This window comes from Siniperca chuatsi, linkage group LG7, assembly GCF_020085105.1.
Source record: "Siniperca chuatsi isolate FFG_IHB_CAS linkage group LG7, ASM2008510v1, whole genome shotgun sequence".
In the NCBI taxonomy this organism is placed as follows: domain Eukaryota; kingdom Metazoa; phylum Chordata; class Actinopteri; order Centrarchiformes; family Sinipercidae; genus Siniperca; species Siniperca chuatsi.
Window position 1 is genome coordinate 16,405,738 of NC_058048.1, and position 24,060 is coordinate 16,429,797.

Here is a 24,060-nt window from a genome sequence, read left to right on the forward strand (position 1 = left end):
AATACTGGTCACAGAAACCTCAGCTCTTCCAGGAGCTTTCTTGAGTAAAAGGGGTCATTGGGTAACCCTAGAAAAGTCCAGGGTTCTTAAAAGAACCCTTTTAGGCACTGGGTTCTTCTAGGAACCCTCCAAGGTGTTTGAGGACTCACTCACATTAAAAAGGGTTCCTCCAGAAGCTGTAAGCTGAAGAAAAGTGCTTGCTGGAACCCACTGTGGTGGTCAGAGGTTCCTGCAGGAGCTTATAGGTTGCCGAGGGTTCTTCCAGGAACCTCATCCTACGGAAAGGTTACTTGAAGCACCTCAAGTATATTTTTAAGTTCCTTGAGTACCCTGTTGTACCATATTGGATATTCAAGGCACTTTTAGCTTTTACTATGTAGGCAAAGACAGCTTAGCTACAGCATTGAAATGTTAAGTTTTCAAGACTTTGCTGTTGGTCTTGTGAACTTCTTATGGATGATTTGTCATTATTTTTTTTTTTAGACTAGATGATTGACTAATGGGGGAGAAAAAAATGATAGATTGGAAATAATTGTTAGTGGCAGCCCTCATGTCATGCTTGTGAAGTGTTCAGGTTGCTGCCGCCTCCATTGTTTTCAATGTAAACACCGCTGAGGTTTGTGGCAGCAGCAACAACAAGGAGAGGGAGGGCACCTGCCACTCTCGTGTTGGCTGCATTTGAAGTTGATGGTTCAACTTTTTCACACTACAGCGAGGAAACCAATACAGGAACCGATACAGCCGCTGATTTTACTGATATCTGAGTGTCCTGAATGAAAGGCCTCTTCACCAGCAGAGAACAGACAGATCAATGAAGAGAAAAGGTATCAGAGCAACATCAGCTTCAAAGTCTGATTATCCAGTCTGGGACAATAAAAAACTTTTATGATATTAGTTAACAAAACTTGCTATATTAATCGTGTCATATTGCTAACCATTTCCTCTGTTTAGCTGCATGACAAGATTATATTAGGTGGATAGTGGAGAGCAGTAGCCTTTTGCTATACAAGCTGGTAGGATTGGAGGTAGCCAAGAGCCACGCCAGCGGCAATCGCTCGCGGTCTAAACACGCCTTTAGTGTCACTATTAACTAATAAATTGATATTGCCAACAACACTGTTATTGTATGAATAGTAAGTATTTCTGTAATAGGGTATTTTCTATTTTGGTTTGCATCTACATATGATATACTTTTGCTTTTGGCAGAGTTTGAAGCCTGTTTTTTGTTTTAAAATTACGATTACAGAGAAAGTGTTAATTGAATTTTCAGTATTACTCTGGCATCGCTAAACTGTGCTGTTGGCCATAATAAAAAGCACAAACATGGGTTAATATTGGATCATAATCCAATGACCATTGAAACAGAATGGCCCAGCCACCACTAGGTACAGCTTATCCTGTTTTTGAACTACATGAGATGTGCTTGGTGTACTATAATGCAGCACACTTACAGCTTAAAATGTTTTTAGTTACAAAAACTGGTCACATTTTTATCATTTACACAGAATGCAGTGAAATCTAAGAAAGGGTGGAGGCTCTGTTAGTAAGTGTTGCTCATCTCTAAAGTGATGTGAAAGTGAATGATCATGGAGCAGGAACTGGGAGGAAGTGATGTCACTGGCAGACATGCTGGATGGCTGACTCACCTCTCTCCTCAGAAGGATGAGGTCATGCATCTCTCCCCCGTCTCGGTTTGTGTCACAGGCTGCTCTTTCCCCCTCACTCCATTAAGGGTTTATGATACATGAGAGAGCGGCTCTATACCAGACGTCTGACTGACCACATCATTGAATTAACCCATGTGAGACTCACATACGCTTAACTGAATGACACGAGATTACTTTTAAAAAGACGTTGCCGTTGTAGTCTGTAAGGACAGAGAAAGCCTTTTGATCCCACTGAAACAGACCAAGTTTACAGCTACAATATGGGCTTTCAGGCTTTCTTTTGTTCGTTTTCCCCTTCTTCTGTCTGTCCTCTCTGTCCACGAACTTGCCCTGCCCTCTTTCTCACTATCTCCCCATCACGTCATCTAGCTGTGGGCTGCTAGTAACCATGGAAACCAGCCGGTTTGCTCTCCTTCTGTCGACATTAGTAGACATTTTTTCGTGTTTCTTTTCTTTTCCTCACAGTCTTCGGGGACTGGACATATTGAAAACTGCATGTTGGTGTGTGGTTTGTTTCGATTTTTCTTGTTTCGTTTTTTTGCCACATATAGGGTGAAGCGGGGGTCGGGGGAGTGGTGGGCACTGCTGCTTAGCTACACTTTTGAGTGCATATATTTGAAACAATATGCATTCAGAAACAGGGGGTGTTGTAGGCTATATAAATATTAGCTCCCAGTTTGTTCACTTGCTTTGCTATGTGTGCTGTTTTGTGCAAATTATGTCGTGTGCTATTTTTCTTACACCATGCAAAACCACTTGAAATATATTGAATTTGATTCATGATTACCAACTCATCCCCTCGAGCTACATAAACTACCCCTCCATGTGGTTTGCATACAACGACATGCAACATAGAAAGTGAGGCATAAACCTTACATCAAAGTGACTTTTGTATATTACCATGTGCTGTCTTTTACAACATTAGTGTAATATTTCTGTGTCCAGTTACTGTAACGCTGCTGTTCATGCAAAGAATAGCTCAAGAGTCTTTTCGCTGTTTCTCTTTTTGTTGTCTTTGTGGTTACAGGCTGTTCTCAAGCATACTGTAGTATAACACTTACGATTGTATGCTGACCTCTGTGAGGCTACCTGTTTCCTATAGTTGTATAAGACTGAAAGGAGACTGAAATAGAGTTGAATAATTCCCAATTTGCTTGTATTCTCCAAAGAGCTACATGTAACTTGTCAAATCCCTGCAAAGTGATTTGATTTTCAAGTTGTACATAGAAAGATTTGATTAATGCAGAACCATGGAAATGCCTTTCTATAATTTTAATTAATCAGTTCAGAGTTTGGTGTATAGTTGGTATTGGCAGCCAGGTGGTCTTCCTGATACTCACATCCTCTGAATTAGACTGTAAATGGCTCGTGTGACATCTCATTGTTGGGTTTGGTGGAGGCACACCTGCTCATACACACAATACTGACACACCCACACCACATCAAAGCTTCCTCTGTGCCTCAGCTCCCCTCACCTGCTTATGCACTTTCTCAGACATGCTAGCACACCCCAGCCCTCCCCTCTAGTTTTCTTGACTTGCGGCAGGCAGCCTGTCTAGAGGAGTAGATGACCTCCTGCTAACCTTGAGCTGTAATAGGGCCTGCTCCTGTTGTCATGGGGATTCAGGTGGGCAGAGGGAGATGAGGGTGTCAGTGCTCAACACTGACCAAGAGGGCGCAGGGGGCACAGGCTGGCCTGACAGATTGTGCCCCCACCCCCTTTATATTGGCACCTCAAAGCCTTGCCTGGCTGACAGCTTGTCTGGCTTCTCCTGGCATTAGTGGTGGGGTTTGCTGTGCGCAAACACACAAGTAAATATTGTGTTACTATTAGAGGAAGGCATTTTTATCAGACATTCATGGAACTATTGGAGTCTCCTTTTTAAGAATGACTTTATATTAGCATTTTTACTAATACAGTCTAGTCATAGTTCTCTTGTGTCATTATCGCAGTATGGACTTTCACAATAAACACAAGTATGACTGCTCTCCTTTAATGTATGAATGTTAAGGTGTTGACATAACAGATATCATATATCATGACATGGCAAACATACATGCAACTCTTCACACTTAGAATAATTGAATGTTGTATATTTGTATACCTTGAATCAAAGTCTTGCCTTACTCTACTCAGACTAGAATCACAAATTGCATGAACTATATATATATATATACTAAGTGGAACAATTTGGATTAAAAAAATAAATAAAGTAATAAATAAATTACTTTTCTGCACCCTCATGAGAATCTAATGTGATGGAGAATAAAAGCCTGAACTATAGACCAACTGACTTGAACCTCATTAATAACTCTAAATTGAACTGCTGCCAAGGCTGCAGTCGTAAACTAGACCTCTGTGTGTGTGTGTGTGTGTGTGTGTGTGTTAGCTGTGTGTGTGTGTGTGTGTGTGTGTGTGTGTTAGCTGTGTGTGTTAGTGTGTGTGTTAGCTGTGTGTGTTAGCTGTGTGTGTGTGTGTGTGTGTTAGCTGTGTGTTTGTTAGCTGTGTGTGGGTTTCCCTTATGGCAGCCCAGGAGACAAAAACAGGAAGAGTGAAGATGGCCTCCTTTCTCCTCTTGTCTGTCCTATCTGGACATCTCTCTTCACATATTTGAAATAGTAGGACAGTTACACACCTCCGCTAGCATCCCCACCATCATTGTGTCGGCTGTCTTTGAATTTCTACTTGTTTGTCTGCAAAATTATGCATGAAAAGGAGATGACCTGGAGTAAAACAGAAGTATCCAGAAGCTTATTCAGTTCACCGGGATTATCCTGCTTCTCCATGATTTGTCTGTCTGTCTGTCTTTCTCTGTGTATATGTAGGTGATGGAGGGATGTACACTGACTCATTTTACCCATATCTACACCATGGGGAGTCATCCCTTCCCATTATTTGCCCACAGCAACAAGAGCTCATTATAGAAGCCAGACAGATGTGTTCTCGATTTGTGTCAAATGGGCGGAGAGGGGGGTGTGTGCAGGAGACTGTCTGTATTGTTATAGGTAGTGCTAAGTGTTATGCCAAGCATTTTTATTATATAGCTAGAAGCGTGATAACAGTCTGAATGTGTGAAAAGCATGTCAAATTTACATCTTTGTCTGACATGTTTCCTGAACATTCTCATTTTCTGTCTTTTGTTTTATAGTGTTGAATGCAACTCCATTACTCACGTTGTTTCCCGTGGCACTTTAACCACTATCTTGTCTGCTAATCAGGAGAACTAATTACGGGTCCTCTTTGTCTGTTTCAGAAATCGAGCGATAGCCGATTATCTACGTTCCAATGGATATGAAGAAGCATACTCCACTTTCAAGAAGGAGGCGGAATTAGATAATGTGAGTAGATTAAGGGTGGACACATATATCCGCACAGCCAATCAGACCAATTTATACAAACAATGTGCCTTGATTTCCACTTTATTTGTCACTTTAGTCAACATGCTCACGAGAGTGACCAGGAGCACCTGCACCCAATTATGGTGGTCTGTCTGATTAGGGGGTTTATGGTACATGCGCTTGCTAACTCACTTTTAAGGCTTTTATCCACTTGTGAATATTGCCTTTTACAATAACACTGTGATTTATATATATTTATATACATATATATGTTCTGTTTTGCCTTCAGCCCCACTTCACACTGCATCTAGGCCATGTTCTTCTCATTTGTCCTTTTGTACCTTTCTTCTTCTTTTTGTCCCTTATTCAGAGAATTTTCCAGCTTACTATCCATAAATCCATTTTTGTTGTTTTGGACCCCTGCTCATTGGATTTGAAATGAAACAATGACTATGATGTTAATGTGGCAACATTGACTTTAATTTTAGGGTGTTTACATCCACATCAGATAGTGTAGGGATCTTAGCCCTTCACAGACAGACTATACCACTCTTAGGTGGGGGAAAAAAACAAATTATGTCATATTAAATATTTCCCATTAATGCTTTGCGGTCAATAGTTTTTGGTAATCTGTGATGTGTGGACACTGGCAGACCGTGATGCTCCTGTTGTGGTGGCTTCTAGCTTTCAATATGATCTTTGGCATCTGTAACAGGTGCTCAGTTGGATTGAGGTCAGGTGACTGAACATTTTACTGTTTAGCCATATAAAACTCCTTGGTTGCCTTGTTTTCTATGTTTAGCATCATTGTCCCATTGTCTTAAAATGGGGAGAAACTATACAGAAAATGAATTCTGTTGACACCTTCAATCGCCCTTAAAGATGGACGCAGCACTTAAACCTCATAGTCATTGCATTACAGAGCCAAAATGTGCTGTTGTCTGCACCCCTGGAAAATCAAAACAGAGGTGGGAATATTAAATATTTTTAACAAATTGTGCTCCTAAATTTGTTTCCTGTGCTTCCAAAGTTTCAGCAGCTCCACTGCTCATGGGCAAACCGTTAACTCATACTCCTATATGTAATGTTATTACAGATTCACCTTAACCCATTTTCATCAAAGACTTTTTCGTCGCACTCTTTTTTTTTTTCTTTTTTTTTTTTCCCTCTGCCTCTCTGTAGCACCTCTTCTTTCGCCTTGTGTTCACGTGACACCCCACCCCCTTCTCTTCTGTGTCTTTATTCGTTCATCTTCCAGACATTTCCTCTGTGGAAGCAGGCTGAATAATAGATGAATGGCACGGAGGGATAGGTGAACCCTGTTGGGTATTAGCACTCAGCCACACACACACACCTTGGCAGCGCCATGCTGAACAACCAAATTATTTTCAGCACTTCCCTGAGGCCACATTGTTAGACATTCATTACAAAGGCATTTTTTAAAAATTCTTCTAAATGTGGTTAGGTCTTGGTCAGAGTGAATTTAATGTTCTTTGCCATGGCCCTTTGTGGCTACTTGAGTAGCAGTTTAAGGTTAATGCTATGTGCGGCGGTGCACTAGCAGGTTTTCATAGTAGGAATAATTAATAGGGGTCAAGCTTTAGTTTTTTAATTGCCTCATAAAAGAAAATGTACATACATGCATGCACACACAAACACACATGCATGGTTACTACCCACTGTCAAGAGACTGGCAGGCTGCAGTGAAGTCTGGCACTTCTCGAGTGTGTGTCTTTGTGAGTCTCCAGGCAGATGGCAGATTAGATGATGGCAGGCCTGTCCAAACTGCTCCCTCTGTTTTCTTTCTCCTCCATTTCTCTGCAGTGCCTCAGGTCATGTCTTTGTCTTAATACACTTCATGTTTGTCTGAGGAGTCACCTCTTGTCATTGAGAAGTGTTAAATGTAGGCGTTTGTGGTGCCTGCAACTCTCCACACCTCTAGGATATCTGCTTTTGTTTCCAGCCGAGGCTGAGGAGCTAGTTGTGAAATTGGAGCGTGACGCTAATTTTCTCCCTCACTGACACTAGTGGCTGTCTGTCAATGTGGGTTTTTGATGCTTTGATAGTTAGTAACAGCCTCAAGGCATTGTTATACACACGGTGGCACCAATTGGGTGTATAGAATAAGACTAAACAAAACTTCACCTATTTTATTTTTTTGCCTGTGTTTTTTATTTAATTTAAGGGAAAGAAGAAAGTCTTTAACAAAATGTTATAGTTAATTCATTATAGTGTTTTTGAACATTAACTCATTCAGAGTTTGACACCTTCATGAATATTAGCTAATTTGATTTTTTTTTTTTTTTTTAGAGCTGAAATAAGTAGTTGATAGACAGAAAATTTATCAACATCACTTCTGACAATAGATTAATCGTTTAAATCATTTTCCAAACGAAAATGCCCAAAACAAACCCTGGTTTCAGCTTTTCAGATGTACAGATTTGCAGCTTCTCTTTGTCAAACGTGATAGTAAATTAAATATCATTGGATTTTAGATTGTTGGTTGGACAAAGCGAGTAATTTGAAGATGTCACCTCAGTCTCTGGGAAATGGTTATGTGCATTTGTCACTATTTTCTGACATTTTGTAGACCAAACGATATGTCAATTAATCTAGAAAGTAATTGCCAGGTTAATTGATTAGTTGCAGCCCCAGTTTTATTTTTAGTTTGTATGGACTGACAGAGAGAAAACATGCCACCACATTGTTTTGTTTCCTTCTTGGCAGTAAGGAGCGGACTGTTTGTGTCATGAAGTCCGTTATGTAAAAGGTAGTGGCCAGCTCGTGGTATTAGCCTGCAGGTGGAATCGGGCTTCTGTCTGCCAGGACTGCCACAAGTTAACTTCCACCGCTGCCTCTAGTACCGGGTGTGTGGCTTTAAGCTGCCTAAGCCTTTCTTGTCTGCAGGAGATTAGCTTGTGTGAGAAGGATTAGGACTAGGGTGTGTGTTTATGTGTGTATAGTATGTATATGTGTGTGTTGTACAGTAAGTTGGCAGTGTCTGGCAGTCAGTGTTGGCCTGTGAGGGGTGTGTAAATAATTCCCTGTTCTTTCTTACTATAGCCAAAGACCTCAGCATGCCACCCCAGCTGGCCCCCCTCCCACAGGCCTCACCGATTATGCTAAGCCCACGACTTTGATTGGCTTTCTTCGCATGTTTGCCTGATATCCTTTATTTTTTTTTCTGCCCCTCCTTTCTCCACAGAATGAAGAATTGGATAAGAAGTACGCCGGCCTTTTGGAAAAAAAATGGACCTCAGTCATCAGATTACAAAAGAAGGTTTGTGGGGGGTTTTCCTCGTCAAAGACTGCTTGTGGGGATTGTAGTCTTGTGAATGGTTCGTGACATTACTGCTGAATCCACTGTTAACACTGAAAGGACGTCTACTAAGCAATATAAAGCATTAATCCAACTGTTAATATACAGTATACTAATTTGTTCAAAAAACAGAGTCCAGCAAACTTAACACCATTAAAAGCCTATGTTTTTATGAATCTATGTGTTCCCTCCCTCCTATGGTGTAATTATCTAAATGTGCATATTTCTACATGCTTTACTTTCGGCACACTACACTGTTAACTTGTACCTGTACACTTCGGCCAGGTGATGGAACTTGAATCCAAACTTAATGAAGCTAAGGAGGAGATCACCCTGGGTGGGCCCGTCAGTCAGAAGCGCGACCCCAAAGAGTGGATCCCACGCCCTCCAGAGAGGTACGCGCTGAGTGGCCACCGCAGTCCAGTCACCCGCGTCATCTTCCACCCAGTCTTCAGTGTCATGGTGTCGGCTTCTGAGGACGCAACAATAAAGGTCAGTGCTTCCGGATGGTGGTTTGACAATGGATTTGTTGCAGGGGTTGCCTTCAAATGGGCCTTTTTCTTTTTTTTATTGCTTCAGACTTAGGTTGTCTGCTGATATTTTGTCAGACATGATACTGACAACAGCACTGATGTCAAACTTAGGTCACAGATGCTGTTATGTGTCGTGGAGTTGGGTTTACAAAGAGGTTATTCATTAAGCAAAATTTTAACTAGTGAGAATATGGATGTTGATGGTAAGTCTCTCTGAAACATCTGTTACACAGGTTTTAGTACCCTGGTGATGGATGCATTGATGAGTTGTCGAAACAGTTAACCTGATAAACTGACAATGAATATTTTCCTTGAATCTCCATTTTTCCACTTAGAGGATGAACATACCTCCTCCTCCCTCTCTTTCGTCTCTCACCGAAGTAAATCAATTTTTATTCTAATCCATAAACGTGTGCTGCCATTTCTTTCAGGGAATGTAAAAAAAACTCAGCTGTGTTGAATGTCCAGTTGCTACAGTAGAAACTGAACTATAGTCAGCCCACACATTGTCACATGACACTTTCATTTAAGTATAAATTTAGCTTTAGTGTACAACATGTACAGTAGTCACATAAGACAAGATCTTTAGTGTTAACAACCATAACATTGGCTGAGAAAGGCCATTTTTGTGCTTACAGTCCGCTCAGATTGTTTTCGACAATAATTATTTCTCCAAACCATTATTCAGTGCATGACGCCTTCCAGCTACTCATACCCAGCTTACACAGATAGCACAGCTGTGGCTCTATATGGGTAATATTTGAGTATGCTAATGTTTTCATTGAAGATGTTTGGACTAAATCAGGCATTTATGCTTGTGAGAAATGTTCACACATAATATTCCATATACAGTATGGTTTCAAAGACTTTTAATAAAGATTTATCTGTTGGCTTCCCCTGTTTGTCTTTGGATATTTGCCAACTAAAAATGAAGACGTACAGGGTGAAGTTCAAAGTGATAAAAACACATCACCTGGCTTTAGAGACTGCAGTGCCCTTTGGTTTGTTTGTCCTCACGCATCCTCCCCACATTACAGTAATAGGATTCAGGTTTAAAATCGACAGAGGGGTCTTTTTTAATTTAGTGCCAGCTTGGTGGCAGCTCTACCACACACAGCTTTTGCTCACTCTGTTGAATGCTGCTCCTCTCTCCTCCTCCTCTTAAGCGTTGCCTCCACTGCTTTCCTTCCTAGACGCAGCCTGGATTGCAGATCTTGTTCTCTCTCTGTCGTCTATGTATCCCTAGATTCCATATATAAACTCCATGGTCTGTCTCTGGGCTATTTTTGCAGCAGCAGCTCTCCCTTGCCTCAATGCACAATGCCAATACTCTGTTGAGCTGTTTGTTCTGCATATTTTATTCATGAGACAATAAGAGACACATGTACATCTACTCAGCTACACCCACACAGCAGGGATTCCTCTCTCAGTTTTGGCATCTTCTTCCCTTTCCAACCCCACCCCTCCCTCCCACTACAACCCTGCCTCCCAGCATCCTGATTCATTTATCTTCCACTTAAAGCATCAGCTGCCCCACCATGACTACCCACCATCAGAGCCCATCCATCCCTCTGGAGGAGGCAGGCCTAGGCCCAATCTAAAATTCAGCCTAGTCTCTGTGAGGCCTGGCCTGACTCCCCCTGTGTCCTACTTTTCTCTTTCTGAACAGCCCTGTTAAATTTTTAACTGAGAAGTAGACCTTGTGCTCTTTATGCTCTGTCACTGACTGAGAAGCTCATCGGCTTTCCACCTCATGCCAGTGAGGCTGCCTAGCCTGATGATCAGACTGAACAGCCATTTTGTTTAATTTCATTCATTCAGTCTGACATTGTGCTCATGTTAGCCTATTTATTGTTGGGAGGAGGGGTGTTTTTGTTTTGTTTTTTCCCAAACCAGTCAGTAGTGATTGACGTATCCATCCCGTCAAAATAATATTCAGACAACACAAGCTGCCGTAACAGTTGCTAGAAGCATTTAAAGCTGAAACAGTTTAACAATTTAATTTTTATGTTGATTGAATTTTTGTAAAATTGATTAACTATTTCCAGGTTCTAATTTGCTTTTTTTCTTTGTCAAATGTGATAGTTAATTGGAATCTCTTGGGAGTTTTGAACTGTTACTTGAACAAAACAAGCAATTTGAAGACAACATCTTGGGTTTAAGAAAATGTGACAAACATTTTATATTATATATGAAAAATGCCTGAGTATTTAATCAATTAATCGCAAAAATAATTAGCATTATTCTATAAAGACAATCTGTAGTTGGAACCATAGAGCAGTTAACTTAAAGCAGTAGTTCGACATTTTGGGAAGTACACTTCTTGTCAAGAGTTGAATAAGAAGGTTGATATTACTATTGATATCTGTGCGGTTAATATGTAGCTGGAGCCAGCAGCCGCTTAGCATAAAGACTGGAAACTAGGCGAAACAGCTAGCCTGGCTCCGTCAAAAGGTAACAAAATCTGCCTACCAGCACCTCTAATCTAACTAATTAACATGTTTGTTTAAGCCATACAAAAACAGGAAGGGGGTTATGTGACCAGTTGCCAGGCAACCAGCAGAGACTGCAGGAAGTTTCTGGTCCAGGTTATTTCTGTATGTCGAGTTAAAACAACCTGTACAGCTGTGTCAATCTCATCCATGTGTGTTGCCATTTTTGTGGCTACTTGATTTAGTTCATGGATGTATGTAGCTACCTAGCTAGCAAGCTATGCAGAAAGATGATGTCGACATACTTAATCCTGCCCACAATGCTCTCATTGGTCAGTTGTTTCTCTAACCAGTGGAAACAGGTGTCAAACTGCCTATCTTTTCCCTTATTCAGTGAATCCTCCTGCTCTTCTCATCAGTGTGTAGGGTGTTAGGTGTCACATGGTTTTGTTTTCTGTCGTCCAACCATTCTCCTTTTTCTCCCTTTCTTTTCTTACTCATTCCTCTGTTTGTGTTGTCCCTCACTCAGTTTTCCTCATCCTCCCTCTCTTTTTCCTTGTCCTCTCTCCTCCGCTAACGAGGCAGATCTTTACATGGCAACATGTTACCTTGAGCTCAGCTCTAACCTTTCACAGTATGTAAATCAGCAGCTCCTGGGTGTAGCGCTGTGCTCGCTCAGACATGAGGCTAGGTTAATTCAAACAAGGGCAAAGAGCTTGGGTGTCAGCTTACTCATCGTTCACTTCATAAATGGCATATACAAAGAAAGTCTTTGTATTATTGTTGGCCTTTGAATGGCAAAGATCCAAGGCATTTTCCCTGAAAGAATGTATACTATTAATCATCATGAAATAGGGTGGCCATGACAATAACTTTTTTGGCAGCTGCTTTAATAATGTCCCGGAGGAGTGCCTGTAGGAATCATTGGTGACACAGTGTTAAGGTACAGGTAGTTAATGGATTATATGTGCTTGAGATGCTGCTGCTGCTAAATACTGTTTTATGTGTACCTCCAAACACATTAACTTCATTGATCTTATCCAGGATAAACCCCCCTCTGCACTTTGTACCCCGCGGCCATCTGCACTGTCTGTAGCTTCCTTTGGGGGGAGGCAGAAGGACTAGGGGGAGGAAGGAGGAGTGGGGGGGGTCTCCTGTCACCGTCTGCCCAAAATCCCCCTCCCAAAGAGAGGAACCACGGAGGGTTTATCCCTCCGTGACAAACCGTCTGTCTGCTTGAAAACCAGAGACACAACGGCTTTCTCAGGCTAGAAAATCAGGCTTACTACTGTTGTCTCCATATTCTGTCTGTACTCCAACTGGCAGTGCCGTACTCAGCACAATAGACTGTCACTCTGTTTTTATCAGGCCTAACTGTAACCCTAATCGGCATCCTGGCACATGCATCCCAGCCATTAGCAACAGTAATGCGTCACAGATTCTGTAATTCAATATACAAAGAGTGCGTGGTGTCTGCAAACTGAGGCCCTGTGTGAGCTCTTAAGACGAATGTCATTGCAGTACAGTAATTTTTAATCACTCTGCCATCAGCATATGTTATTGTTGGGACCGTAATATGACTTCTCTGGACAGCTTGGTTCTCTCTTCTCAGCTTGTTTTGGCTGCTGGACTGTTCAGCTGAGAAACGAGGGGACCTGGGGCCACAGATGATGTGACATTTGGGGGCTTTGCTCGTGTTTGGCAAGGGATTCAGTTTGAAAGGAACAGTGTGTTTCTCAGTGATATAATATATTAGCGATGCCTGTTTGTGAATTTGTATGTTCTCTCATATGAAAGGTTTCTCTAAAGCTAATGTAAGAATGTGTTCTCTTTTGCAGGTGTGGGACTACGAGACAGGAGACTTTGAACGCACACTGAAGGGCCACACAGATTCGGTGCAGGACATCTCTTTTGACCAGACCGGCAAACTGCTTGCATCCTGCTCTGCAGACATGACTATCAAGCTGTGGGATTTCCAAGGCTTTGAGTGCATCAGGACCATGCACGGTAAGAAGATACAGAAGAAGATAAGAAGAACAGTTTCTTAAAAAATTTTAAATTGATTTGTATGACTTTTTTTGGCAAGAAAGTAAAAAAAAAACCTGAAAGATGAGAACTAGCAGGAATTTGCAGCTATGCATCACAGCTGCTACCATTTGTGTTGACTATGTGAACATGCTATGTTGTGGCTTCCACATCATTGCATCATGAATGTAGGTTGTGACTGTATGCAGGGCTCAGGTGGTGCAGATGCTGTTCGTTTTCACATTTGATGCTGCTGATGAGCCTCAATCTGCTCCTATTCACAGCACCCTACGCTGACATTCACAACCAGCTCTGACAAATGGACTGTTTAAGCCATCTTGTCTCTCTTAGTCTTCACACTACTTCCCACCACAGTATGCTACTACTACAGGCACTTGGATCCAACTATTATAATGTAATAATTTAGTCATTTGAAATTGTAAAGAATTGGTTCAAGTATCTACTTTTTTATTTATTTATTTTTTTACTTATGAGAATCTACTAAGCCATATGTCATATCTTCACTGAAGCAGTCCTAACATGCATACACCGCCCTCTTTTACACCCTAATTGCCAAGTAAATGATGGCAGCATCGTCTACATGTGCCCTCAGGCCCTGCTGATTTTAAGAAGCAGCATTCGAATAAAAAATTTTTTTTTCCCTTGTTGGAATTGTGAGAAGGCCCCCATCAACCAGCCAGCAGCAGCCCAAACAATATGAAGCCATAGCATTTCACATTTTGTTCTCCTCTTCATAAGTCTACAAGAAGTGCCAATTACTGTCTGACTGTGAAGCAGACATGAATGAATATCAATGAAATAAATAAGCCTACTTAGCGAACAGACGAGAAGTGCTCTGGCTTTCTTAAATTTATGCTGGAGTTGTAAATCCTGCGTTTTGTGCAAGTGAGCAACAGATTTCAGTGGTTGCGAATCTTCTTTGTTGTAAATGAGGGTTTGAGCACACTTCCTCAAACAGACAGAAATTAAACTATGTCTATTAAACTGTGCTCACTGTCTAGTTTTGTTACACACCATTTCCCCTCCATCTTTCTTTTTACTCCCTGCTATCCATTCACTTTTAATTCTACTCAACCTTTCCTCCTTTTTCATCCACTCCTTTTTTCACATCTTTAAAAAAAAAAAAAAAAAAACATAAGGCCAACTGGTGAAGTAGATTAGTGCCGATTTGGACAGCAGTTTAATTATCCTCTTCAGCAGATAGCACTTTTCTGTGTAGCTGCCACCCATTATTGTAGCCTGATGGCATGTGTATGCGCCCAGGCACAAACTCTCTCTCACTCTCACACACACACACACACACACACACACACACACACACACACACACACACACACACACACACACACAGTTAAGCTGGCCTTTTAGAGTACACTTACTGTTGTCTTCATCTGTTTAGCAGCTTAAATATGGCCCAGTGTCTAGATAATTAGGCATCTCTTATTCTCCGTGGAACAAAGTAAGCCCCAGCAAATTGGCTGCCTCGCTTGTCATTTAATTGGCTAATTACAACCAAACCCATCGTTTTTTGGTGCTGTAGGTGGCTGAAGACGTGTATTTAAAAAAAGAAAACAAAAAAAAACATAGCTAAATTTTGAGTATGATTCCTCTGTTTAAAGTAAAGACGGACAGATTAAAGGGATCGTGTGTTGTCACTGAAATGATTAGCTTACATTTTACACTAGCGTTAAATGTTGCTTTGGGTTGTGTTGCTCAGAAAGCTTTATAATGGTTTCTGGCTCTTACTGAGATCTTGTTTTTGTCCTTTGTGTTTTCTAGGACATGACCACAACGTTTCATCTGTAGCCATCATGCCCAATGGAGATCACATTGTTTCTGCCTCAAGGGACAAAACCATAAAAATGTGGGAGGTGGCAACTGGGTACGCACTCTCAGTAGACATCCTTAAAACCTTAAAACCACTGTTTGTTTGTTTGTTTTTTAAAGCATGATATTCTGTTTGTTTGACGACATCCACTATAATGACTCCTTTACTGTTTTCTGCACATTAGCTACTGTGTGAAGACCTTCACAGGCCACAGGGAGTGGGTCCGTATGGTGCGGCCCAACCAGGACGGCACACTGATTGCCAGCTGCTCCAACGACCAAACGGTGCGCGTGTGGGTCGTGGCCTCCAAAGAGTGCAAGGCTGAGCTGCGGGAGCACGAACATGTGGTGGAGTGCATCTCCTGGGCACCAGAGAGCGCCTACCCCACCATCCAAGACGCCACAGGCTCTGAGGTAAAGGACCGCTCAGACCTCTTCCCGTTTCCCCAAAAAATCTTCGAAACATGAGGTTTTCGGGGTATCCCGAGCTTTTTGTTACACCAACTATATTCTAGATCAGTCATACACATAGGCTAAACCATAAGTAAGGGTGAATTGACTTCAATGTGAGGATTTCAGAATAATGCTCAGGTGTCCCGTGTGATTAATCATGAAAGCAGAGCAGACTGTGGACCAGTAGCAGATCAATTTAAGTGTGTTCACTGGTTACATGTTACAAAACACATTTTCCGGACGCTGGCCCAAATGAGACAACGACTGACTGAGCAAAAAAGATTGTACAACCATATGTTGGCCGGTGGAGAGTGTGTTCTTTCTCTACATGCGTAGCCATGTCAGTGAGTCTCATACGTCACGCCTCAGACTCACAGCCATGTGAACAGACCAGTTTAAATGAACAGTGTGTGCGTGCATACGCAGATGGAATATCAGCATGGCCTAGAGTCAGCCCAGACTCCCTTCTCATGCCTTGTGATCTCAAGTGTGTCCAATTGTAGCCTTGTCAGATTAAAACAATATTGCTGCCCCCCCCCCCCGCAGCAGTTGTCCCAGTCTAACCTGTGTGCAGTGAAAAACTTGCACAGAAGCTGATTTTTGTTTTGTTTCTTAACTGAAGTGAAACATGCACAGAAGTTGGACATTACTGCCATTACTGCCATTACTCCTTTAGACTAATGGAGACCTGACTGCAGCGAGACAGCTGTTGTCACACAGATGTTTGCACATGTGCTCTCAAACTAGTTGTCCACAACATAAAACACTCAGTCACCCCCCAGGTATTTTATTGGGCATGTTCTCCTCCTTTGTATGTTCTGGTAGTGATTGCCTGATTAATTTTTTTAACTTTTATTAACCGCACAGTAACATTACAAGACAAACAACTGTACGGGGGGGGGTGAGCACAAAAACAAATGAAAATGTTAAAGATAATTAACACAGAAATGGAAATATAAATTAGATAAGTCAATTAGCGAAATTGTAAACATACAAATTTAAATCATCTGACAATGTTGTCCACATTGTTTCTCAAGAGATGAGATGTCTTTAAAGCTTTTTTGTTTTTAGAGACCCTACAGAGATAAAACAAGGTTATGTGAACCCTGGCTTTGTGAATGTGATGTTTGCCCAAGAGACACAGCAATTTTATAGAATTATCAATTTCACAATTGCCTGATTTCTGCTTAGATCTTTTACACCAGAACATTTTAACAGACCAAAGCAGTGAATCACAGCTTCACTGATTCTCTGGTTATTTCTTAGATGCACCTGTCAGCCTGTTTGAACACAATCTCCACTGATGCAGTTAAAACTATTAGGCATATAATGACTGTTAGCGCCAGTGTGCCTGACACCGCTTTTAAACATCTTTTGTTATTGTGATAACAGTACTTGGTGGTAAATGTAGCAGTTAATGAATTTATTTAAGCTAATCACTCTTTCCCCTTGGTGACAGATGACGAGTGGATTTAAAGTGTGCTTTATTTTTTTAATTCTAGTGAAAGAGGAATTGATCCACGGCCATGGTACAGTTCCTTAAAAATTAGATTGACTTAAAGCAGATTTAAAAAAAAAAAAAAAAAATTAGTAGTGTTTGGTTTTTTAATTCTACTTTGAAAATATTTTAGGGTGAACATTTTGAGACTTTGTTTTTGACAAAAAGGCTTCTTTATTTATTTGGATAAATGTGTAGTATCATCTGTGTTCTCAGCATAAAATATTTTCGTCAAAGTAGAAATAATGAATTACACACATGCTGTACTAGTTTTGCACCATTATTACAATTTCATTTTTTCCCTCTTTGTGTCTAAGCAGACCAAGAAGAGTGGTAAGCCAGGCCCCTTCCTGCTGTCTGGCTCCAGAGACAAAACCATCAAGATGTGGGATGTTAGCATTGGCATGTGCCTTATGACACTGGTGAGGACCAACTTGGGTTAATAGCCTTTAAGTAAACCTTTTTATTTTGTATGTATATTTTAAAAATTTGAGTAAAATGTCTAGAGTGAAAACATTTTGCTTCACGAGTGAGATGAATTGGTTTGCAACTGGTGTCTTTAGCAGTGTCTGTTTGTCCGACAGGTTGGCCATGACAACTGGGTGCGTGGTATCCTCTTCCACCCTGGAGGCAAGTTTATTGTGACCTGTGCGGATGATAAGACCTTAAGGATCTGGGACTACAAGAACAAGCGCTGCATGAAAACCCTGTGTGCCCACGAACACTTTGTAACCTCTCTGGGTAAGCAGCCCCTCACCCCCTCAAAGAAAGGCTTCATCCTTGTTATAGTTTGACCAGCTGGTCTCCTGAGGTGCAGCACAAACCTCTTTATTCCACGCTCAATGGACAGTGGAGCCCGTTTCACAAATATCTGCTTTAGCCAAAGGTTGAGTAATTGTAAAGAAGCCCAGTTTCTCCATCGGCAGTGTGTTGAGCGTCCTGAGGGTTGCTGGCAGCTGGGGTTTAAGAGGTAGACAAGCGCTCCAGGATTTTCCCACCTCCCCTTCCGCATATCTGCGGCTTTTCAGCAGATCAAGGCTCGGGAACTCTCTTGAGGAGCTCTTCAGCCAACTTTTCCTTGGCAAGCCGTTTGAAACCCAGTCCTCTTAAATCCTGTTTCAACTAAAGAGGATTTCGCTGTGAGCTATTGATGTGATGAATTCTGGAGCGGTGTGGAAAAGACAAAACACCTTTGTTTGACATCATTGGGGGAAAATATATATATATATATATATATATATATATATATATATATATATATATATATATATATATATATATATATATATATATTCCCCATTTTCTAAAAAGTAGTGTCCTGTCTGTACGCACAATACAATACCAAGTGCTTTTCCCCAAATGTGTTTGCATTCTGCTTTTTAAATAGCCTGATAATCAGACTGAATGACCATTTCACTTAATTATTCAGTCTGACATCATTTTCATGTTAATTTCTTTTTTGGAGGGGGATTATTTTGTTTTGATTTTCCCTAACCAACCAGTAGTGAGTGATGTATCGCTGCCGCCGACGTCATTTTCATTCGACACAGAAGCCGCAGTAGCTTTTGCTAATGGTTTGATCGGAGAAATATGCAGATTTAAGAGTTGCTATTTCTATAAGTCAAGTTTGATAGCAACGGTAGAGAGGTGACATGAAATGAGGGAAGACAGAGGAGGGACGATATGCAACAAAGTCTCACGGCTGGGCTCAAACATTACATTAGTGTTACATTGTCAGCGTCTTGGCCAACCAGACGCCCCCAATAAGTCGACTTACACCTGTATAGCTGCTGTGATCTCATCCACACTTTCTGGCTCTGGCACGGAAAGATGATGTCCCCGTTCTTAATCCCGCCTACGCAGCTCTGGTCAATTTTTCTCCAATAGACGTCAATGACTGCTATTTGAATTGCTGAAAAAATCTGTGAGATGTGAGCAGTGATTCAGAGGTCTTTTCAGATTGCTTAGTGGCATCACTTCATAATAAATGCTGTCTTTCCCACACACAGGGCTATAAAAGTGTGGTTTTGGCTGCCCATATATATTTTGACCCATTTTAACAATAGCAAAGGGTCGTGAATTCAGTTAATTTAAATGTATGTAATTCAAACAGAATGAGATTGAGGTGTGATAGGTCAGTTAAACTGTACAGCACTTGCGCTGCTCTCTCTGAGTTACATTCAGAGGCCTGTTGTATTGTTGTGATTGAAATGGGTTGGTAGAGGGAAGAAGCCCCCCAATGTATATTTTTGACCTCTGGGAAACACTGATAAATGTGTGCAGTGGGCGTGTTGCATTAATTCTTTTCTAATTCTCATCATAAGCAGAGTTTATTTCCTGTCTGATGATCTTTTGTTTCTTCCACAGATTTCCACAAGGCTGCTCCCTACGTGGTCACTGGGAGTGTAGATCAAACAGTAAAAGTGTGGGAGTGCCGCTGATTTGGACCTTTGAGGATTGGACCACCACCCCAATTACCCAGACGCTCCTCTGGATCCCTCCTCCCCTTCTGCCATCCCACCTCCCCTTTCATCCCACTTCCCACTACCTCTCCCTCCCCTCACCTAATCTAAACCTCACCCGCACATCATCATCTCCTCCTCTTCCGGCTGCACTTACCACCATGGTTATTTACCCAACGCGCTCTCTGGTCCAATAACTATTGTCCTTCTATGTAAATTATTCCTGGATGTAGATCGAGCTATTAAATGTTACACAAAAAAGTATTCTTGCATGGTAATCCAAAATTGTATACTGTAAATTTACATAACGTCTAGAAGTACCATAGGTTTACCACGGGGCTGGCCGTCTGTCACGCAGCCTTACCGACCAACCGAAGGCAGATGTTTTTGACTGGGTGTAAAATGTAGGGCACTAAAAACCGATAATTTAAGAAATGACAGTGTCTTTATGTGTAAGATTTATTTTTGTCTATTTTTTTATTTAGGATTTTTTTTTCCCTGTTATTTCTCTCCTTCACTGTCGTAGTCTGTTGGTGCCTAGCTTGGTGAAACTTTCGAGAGATAAGGCAGGAAAAGCATATATGATGCGATAAGATACGATTGTCTGTGGGGCTTTGTTATTGAAATAATCTGTAGCTTTATAACATCACTTCTCAAGTGTGCATACCATTTCTCTTCATGTGGAACTAGGTAATATTTTAATGGCTGTATATACGAATGTTTCAAACTGTTGTCCTTGGACCTCGGGGGCTTAAAAACAGCTTTGTACTCTTGTCATGGTGGCACGTGAACCACTGCTAGGCTTTAGATAAATTATCCCATTTATGAATCTGCAGAGAGTAAGAAGTTGAAATGTTTAAAAGTGGCTTTGTGAATAACCACAGAGTTTTTCACAAGAAGCTCAAATCTAGAGAGCAGGTTTGTTTGGCTTTCACTGTTGAGTGAGCGCTCTGGGTCACAGTATCACCTGAACAGAGTTCAGGGATTACACCTGTTTAATCCCTAGCACTTGACCTTAGGTGCGTCTCCCTTTAGGAGACGATTTCCTGTGACCTTGCATGTCAGACTTTTGTTGAGCTGAAGCCTCTATCCCCTTGTTGTCCCCTGACCAGTCAGTCTTGGCAGGGTTTGGTGTACCATAGGAATTATGTAAAGTCAGAAGATGCTCAGTTGTCCCATGGCGCCTCTGAAGTCTACAAGCCTTGTGTGAAATAAACCCGCTAATGAGAAAACATAGGCATGATGAGGAGTCAAAGTGAGCCCCCTGGGTTTGATATCTGGGATGTGCAAAGATCTCTAATTTCTGAGGGGTGAAATATATGTTCTGCTTAATAAAAATGGTTTTGAGTAAAAAAAAAATTTAAAAAATCAGTTTTCTGTGAAAATATGAAATGTAAATTTAGCTTGTTATGAAGATATTTGGCAATTTTGTATTATCGCACTAAAGGATGAACTGGATGGGAATTTAGGATTAGTGAGGAAATGCTAGCAGCAGACATGCTAAGTGATCTGTTGATGCTGTTTTTGTCTGTAGGAGGGGTCTGATGCTGAGGTTGTTGTAAAGAGCTTCCCACTGTAAAAAGAGGCAGTGGCAGCTCCTGGATCAGATATGGAGGGGAATGCTAAAGCCTAAGCAGACCACCCCACAGACCACCTCACATGTATGCAAAAGTCTTCTGAGTGGCTTTCTTCAAATGTTCAGCTTTTTGATCTTTGCGGCTCCTGTAACTGTAAAGCTGGAAGATTTTTTGGAAAGACTGGAAAATAACTGTAAACCAGTCCATGCTGTAGAAACCATTCCACTCCCATTGGAGGACAAAAAAAATGAAACATCTTGCTTCTAACTTAGCTGACAAGGTGGTTCATTAATCTTGCACATCCCTGTTTTCACTAAATCTTTGGTCCTTTTAATGGTGATCAAAGACATTACAATTTAATGATTGTTGATAAATGCATAAACCTATAATTTCTGATTAGCCTTTTCATTCCAATGCAGTTCTTGGCTAATAAAGAATTCCACTGCTTAACTGATCTTCTTATCTTCGCTTCTTTGCCACATTTTCCTCTTCCTGTGTGTACTGGATGTGGTGATCTGCTGCTCAAGCTCCTGCTAGTGGTTACTGTGAGCCTAATGTGACCTGTTGATGTAGCACTGCTGCATGTAAACCTGCACCAGAGGCAGAGCTGTCAGAACTATATTCTTTTAAAAGCTTAAACACTGGAGCCTTCCCTATCAAGAGGCCAATTGGTTTGAATAATGAGGTGAGAAACCGTCTCTGTGTACTTAAAGTGGTTCGCCATTTTGGAAAATAAGCTTATTTGCTTTCTTGCTGAGAGTTAGATGAGAATATTGATACCACTCTCATATTTGTACTGTAAATTTGAAGCCGCTTAGCTTAGCGTAAACACTGGAAACGGGGAAACTGCTAGCCTGGCTCTGTCCAACCTAACTAAATCTGCCTACCAGAACCTGTAAAACTCATAATTAACAGATTATAGATTGTTTGTTTACATGTTAAACGACAATTAATTAAAAACTACAATATGCCGTTGTAACTTCCTGAAGTCTCCACTGGTTGCCTGGCAACAGAAGTGCAAGTATAACAAATAATCTTTGGGTCTTTACGTTCAAAAGATGCTATGATAGACACGATAGACAACAAACAGCTTTAAGGTGTGCTTGTAATGTTACAAATGCAATATAATTACTTTTTTTATTGATGAGTTAGTGATTATGCTTCCTTTTTTTTTTTTTTTATAAAAGTACAGTTGATAACCCTGAAGTTGTTGGCATTAGCTGTGTCCTTGGAGGCTCCCTGGTTGCCTGGCAACTGCTCCTTTCCGTTGGACGGAGCCAGGCTAGCCGTTTCCGCCTGCTTCCGGTCTTAAAGCTAAGCTAAGCGGCTGCTCGCTCCAGCTTCATATTTGTCGTGTAAACATGCGAGTGTTATCAATCTTCTCATCCAACTCTCGGCAAGAGAGCGAATAAGCGCATTTCCCGAAATATCAAACTATTCCTTTTACACGACTGTCCTTGGTCGGTTGGTTTGGTGAGTTCAGACAGCTCTGTTAATTGGTCGTAGAAAGGCTGGTTTTGTTGTGTGTGTGTGTGTGTGATGCTATGTGAAGGAGGTTTACATCCTTCTTATGTAAATGCAACGGGATTGTGGCAGACTAGGATGTCCCAAAGGAGAAACCCTCTCTTTCAGGGAATATTACTCATGTCTCCCTTTGGTGTGTGCCCCTTTATAAAGGTCTTATTTTTTTTCTACAAGCTGTTTTCTCTGTCCTAACTTCTAAGGCAAAGACTTTGGGTGGAGAATCAGCTAATTTTGTAGTACAATTTGGCATGGCTAATGAAGATGCCAATGTGTTAAATGTTTCAGCTGAAGCCAAAAACGGAGACATTTGTCAGTAAAATCTGGTTTAGCTCGATAAATCAGCCTCTTGTTTTGTTGGTCGATGCTAGTCTCCTTAGGATCACGCTATGACATGCCAGACCACAAAATGTAACTTAAAAACCTCTTCCCTTCCTTGGTTTTACTCAAGGAAAGTGGTTGATCAAAGGTCAGGACGATGTGTGTTCTGTTTCTTTTGTAACAATCGTTGGACAAAGCTACAACACAGCTGCTGGTGTTGTATGCAAGTATGTGCCCTGTTGAAGAAAGTCCCCTTTTGCCATTCGCAGGTCCCAAGCAATCCCTGTTTCACCTCTGGTCCGGTGTGTGAAGGGACTGACAGACACGTTTTGACTGTCTGTGGGTCGTTTCCTCCGGCCTCAAGTCCACCTGTCCTCTGTAACCTGCCCGTGTACCACATCCGAGGGCTTCAGACTGCACAACAAGCTCCTACAGGAGAGCTCAAGATGTTTTCGCCACTATGGTCTCACTCTTCACTCAGCAAACTGTTAACAATATACCTGGATGTCATTATTGTTTGCGATATAATAAAAGAAGAAAATCTGCATCTGTGTTGTCCTGCTTATTTGTTTGGAGCTGGAGTCACAGTTGATTTGAAATCGGGTCAATAAAGTTATGACTGACAGTTGACAGACACACCCAGAAGTCATTTATTGTATTTTTTCCCATAACTTAGGCTTAATGGATCAAAAGATATTTCCATTCTCCATTTATCATAAAAGTAGTACAATTTTATAGTTTATAGTGGACATTAAATTAAACAAAAATAAAAAGGACAAGAACAAAAATAGAAAACAAAGTAAAAACAGTGGCAGACTAACTTTAAAATGCGCAGTTGTAATATTTAAGTTACTATTTTTATTTAAATGTAATGAGTTTAGTAAAAATGTAAAGTCCTGAAGGGAAATAGTAAACATGGGTATTCTTTCAGAAAAACGACATTCATAAATGAAGAATTCCCAGTAAAATCATAACTTTTATATTAAAATGAATCTTTTGGTCTTTACATTCAAAATTTACTAAAAGCTGTCTGTGTAAGATGTTAAAGTATTGTTCATAATGTTG

General features: G+C 41.1%; 1 protein-coding gene across 3 annotated transcripts in view; it reads left to right on the forward strand.

Moving 5' to 3' along the window:
• LOC122878811 (lissencephaly-1 homolog) overlaps positions 1 to 23,542 on the forward strand; it is a 39,856-nt gene extending 16,314 nt beyond the window's left edge. For all 3 annotated transcript variants that reach the window (XM_044202193.1, XM_044202194.1, XM_044202196.1), the window contains exons 3-11: positions 4,922 to 5,006; positions 8,212 to 8,286; positions 8,611 to 8,817; positions 13,129 to 13,297; positions 15,116 to 15,218; positions 15,349 to 15,577; positions 17,435 to 17,536; positions 17,699 to 17,855; positions 19,482 to 23,542. In XM_044202193.1, coding sequence (XP_044058128.1) covers positions 4,922 to 5,006; positions 8,212 to 8,286; positions 8,611 to 8,817; positions 13,129 to 13,297; positions 15,116 to 15,218; positions 15,349 to 15,577; positions 17,435 to 17,536; positions 17,699 to 17,855; positions 19,482 to 19,555 — 1,201 coding nt within the window. In that variant the 3' untranslated portion in view covers positions 19,556 to 23,542. The remainder of the gene's footprint in view (positions 1 to 4,921; positions 5,007 to 8,211; positions 8,287 to 8,610; positions 8,818 to 13,128; positions 13,298 to 15,115; positions 15,219 to 15,348; positions 15,578 to 17,434; positions 17,537 to 17,698; positions 17,856 to 19,481) is intronic.
• Positions 23,543 to 24,060: the final 518 nt, after the last annotated feature.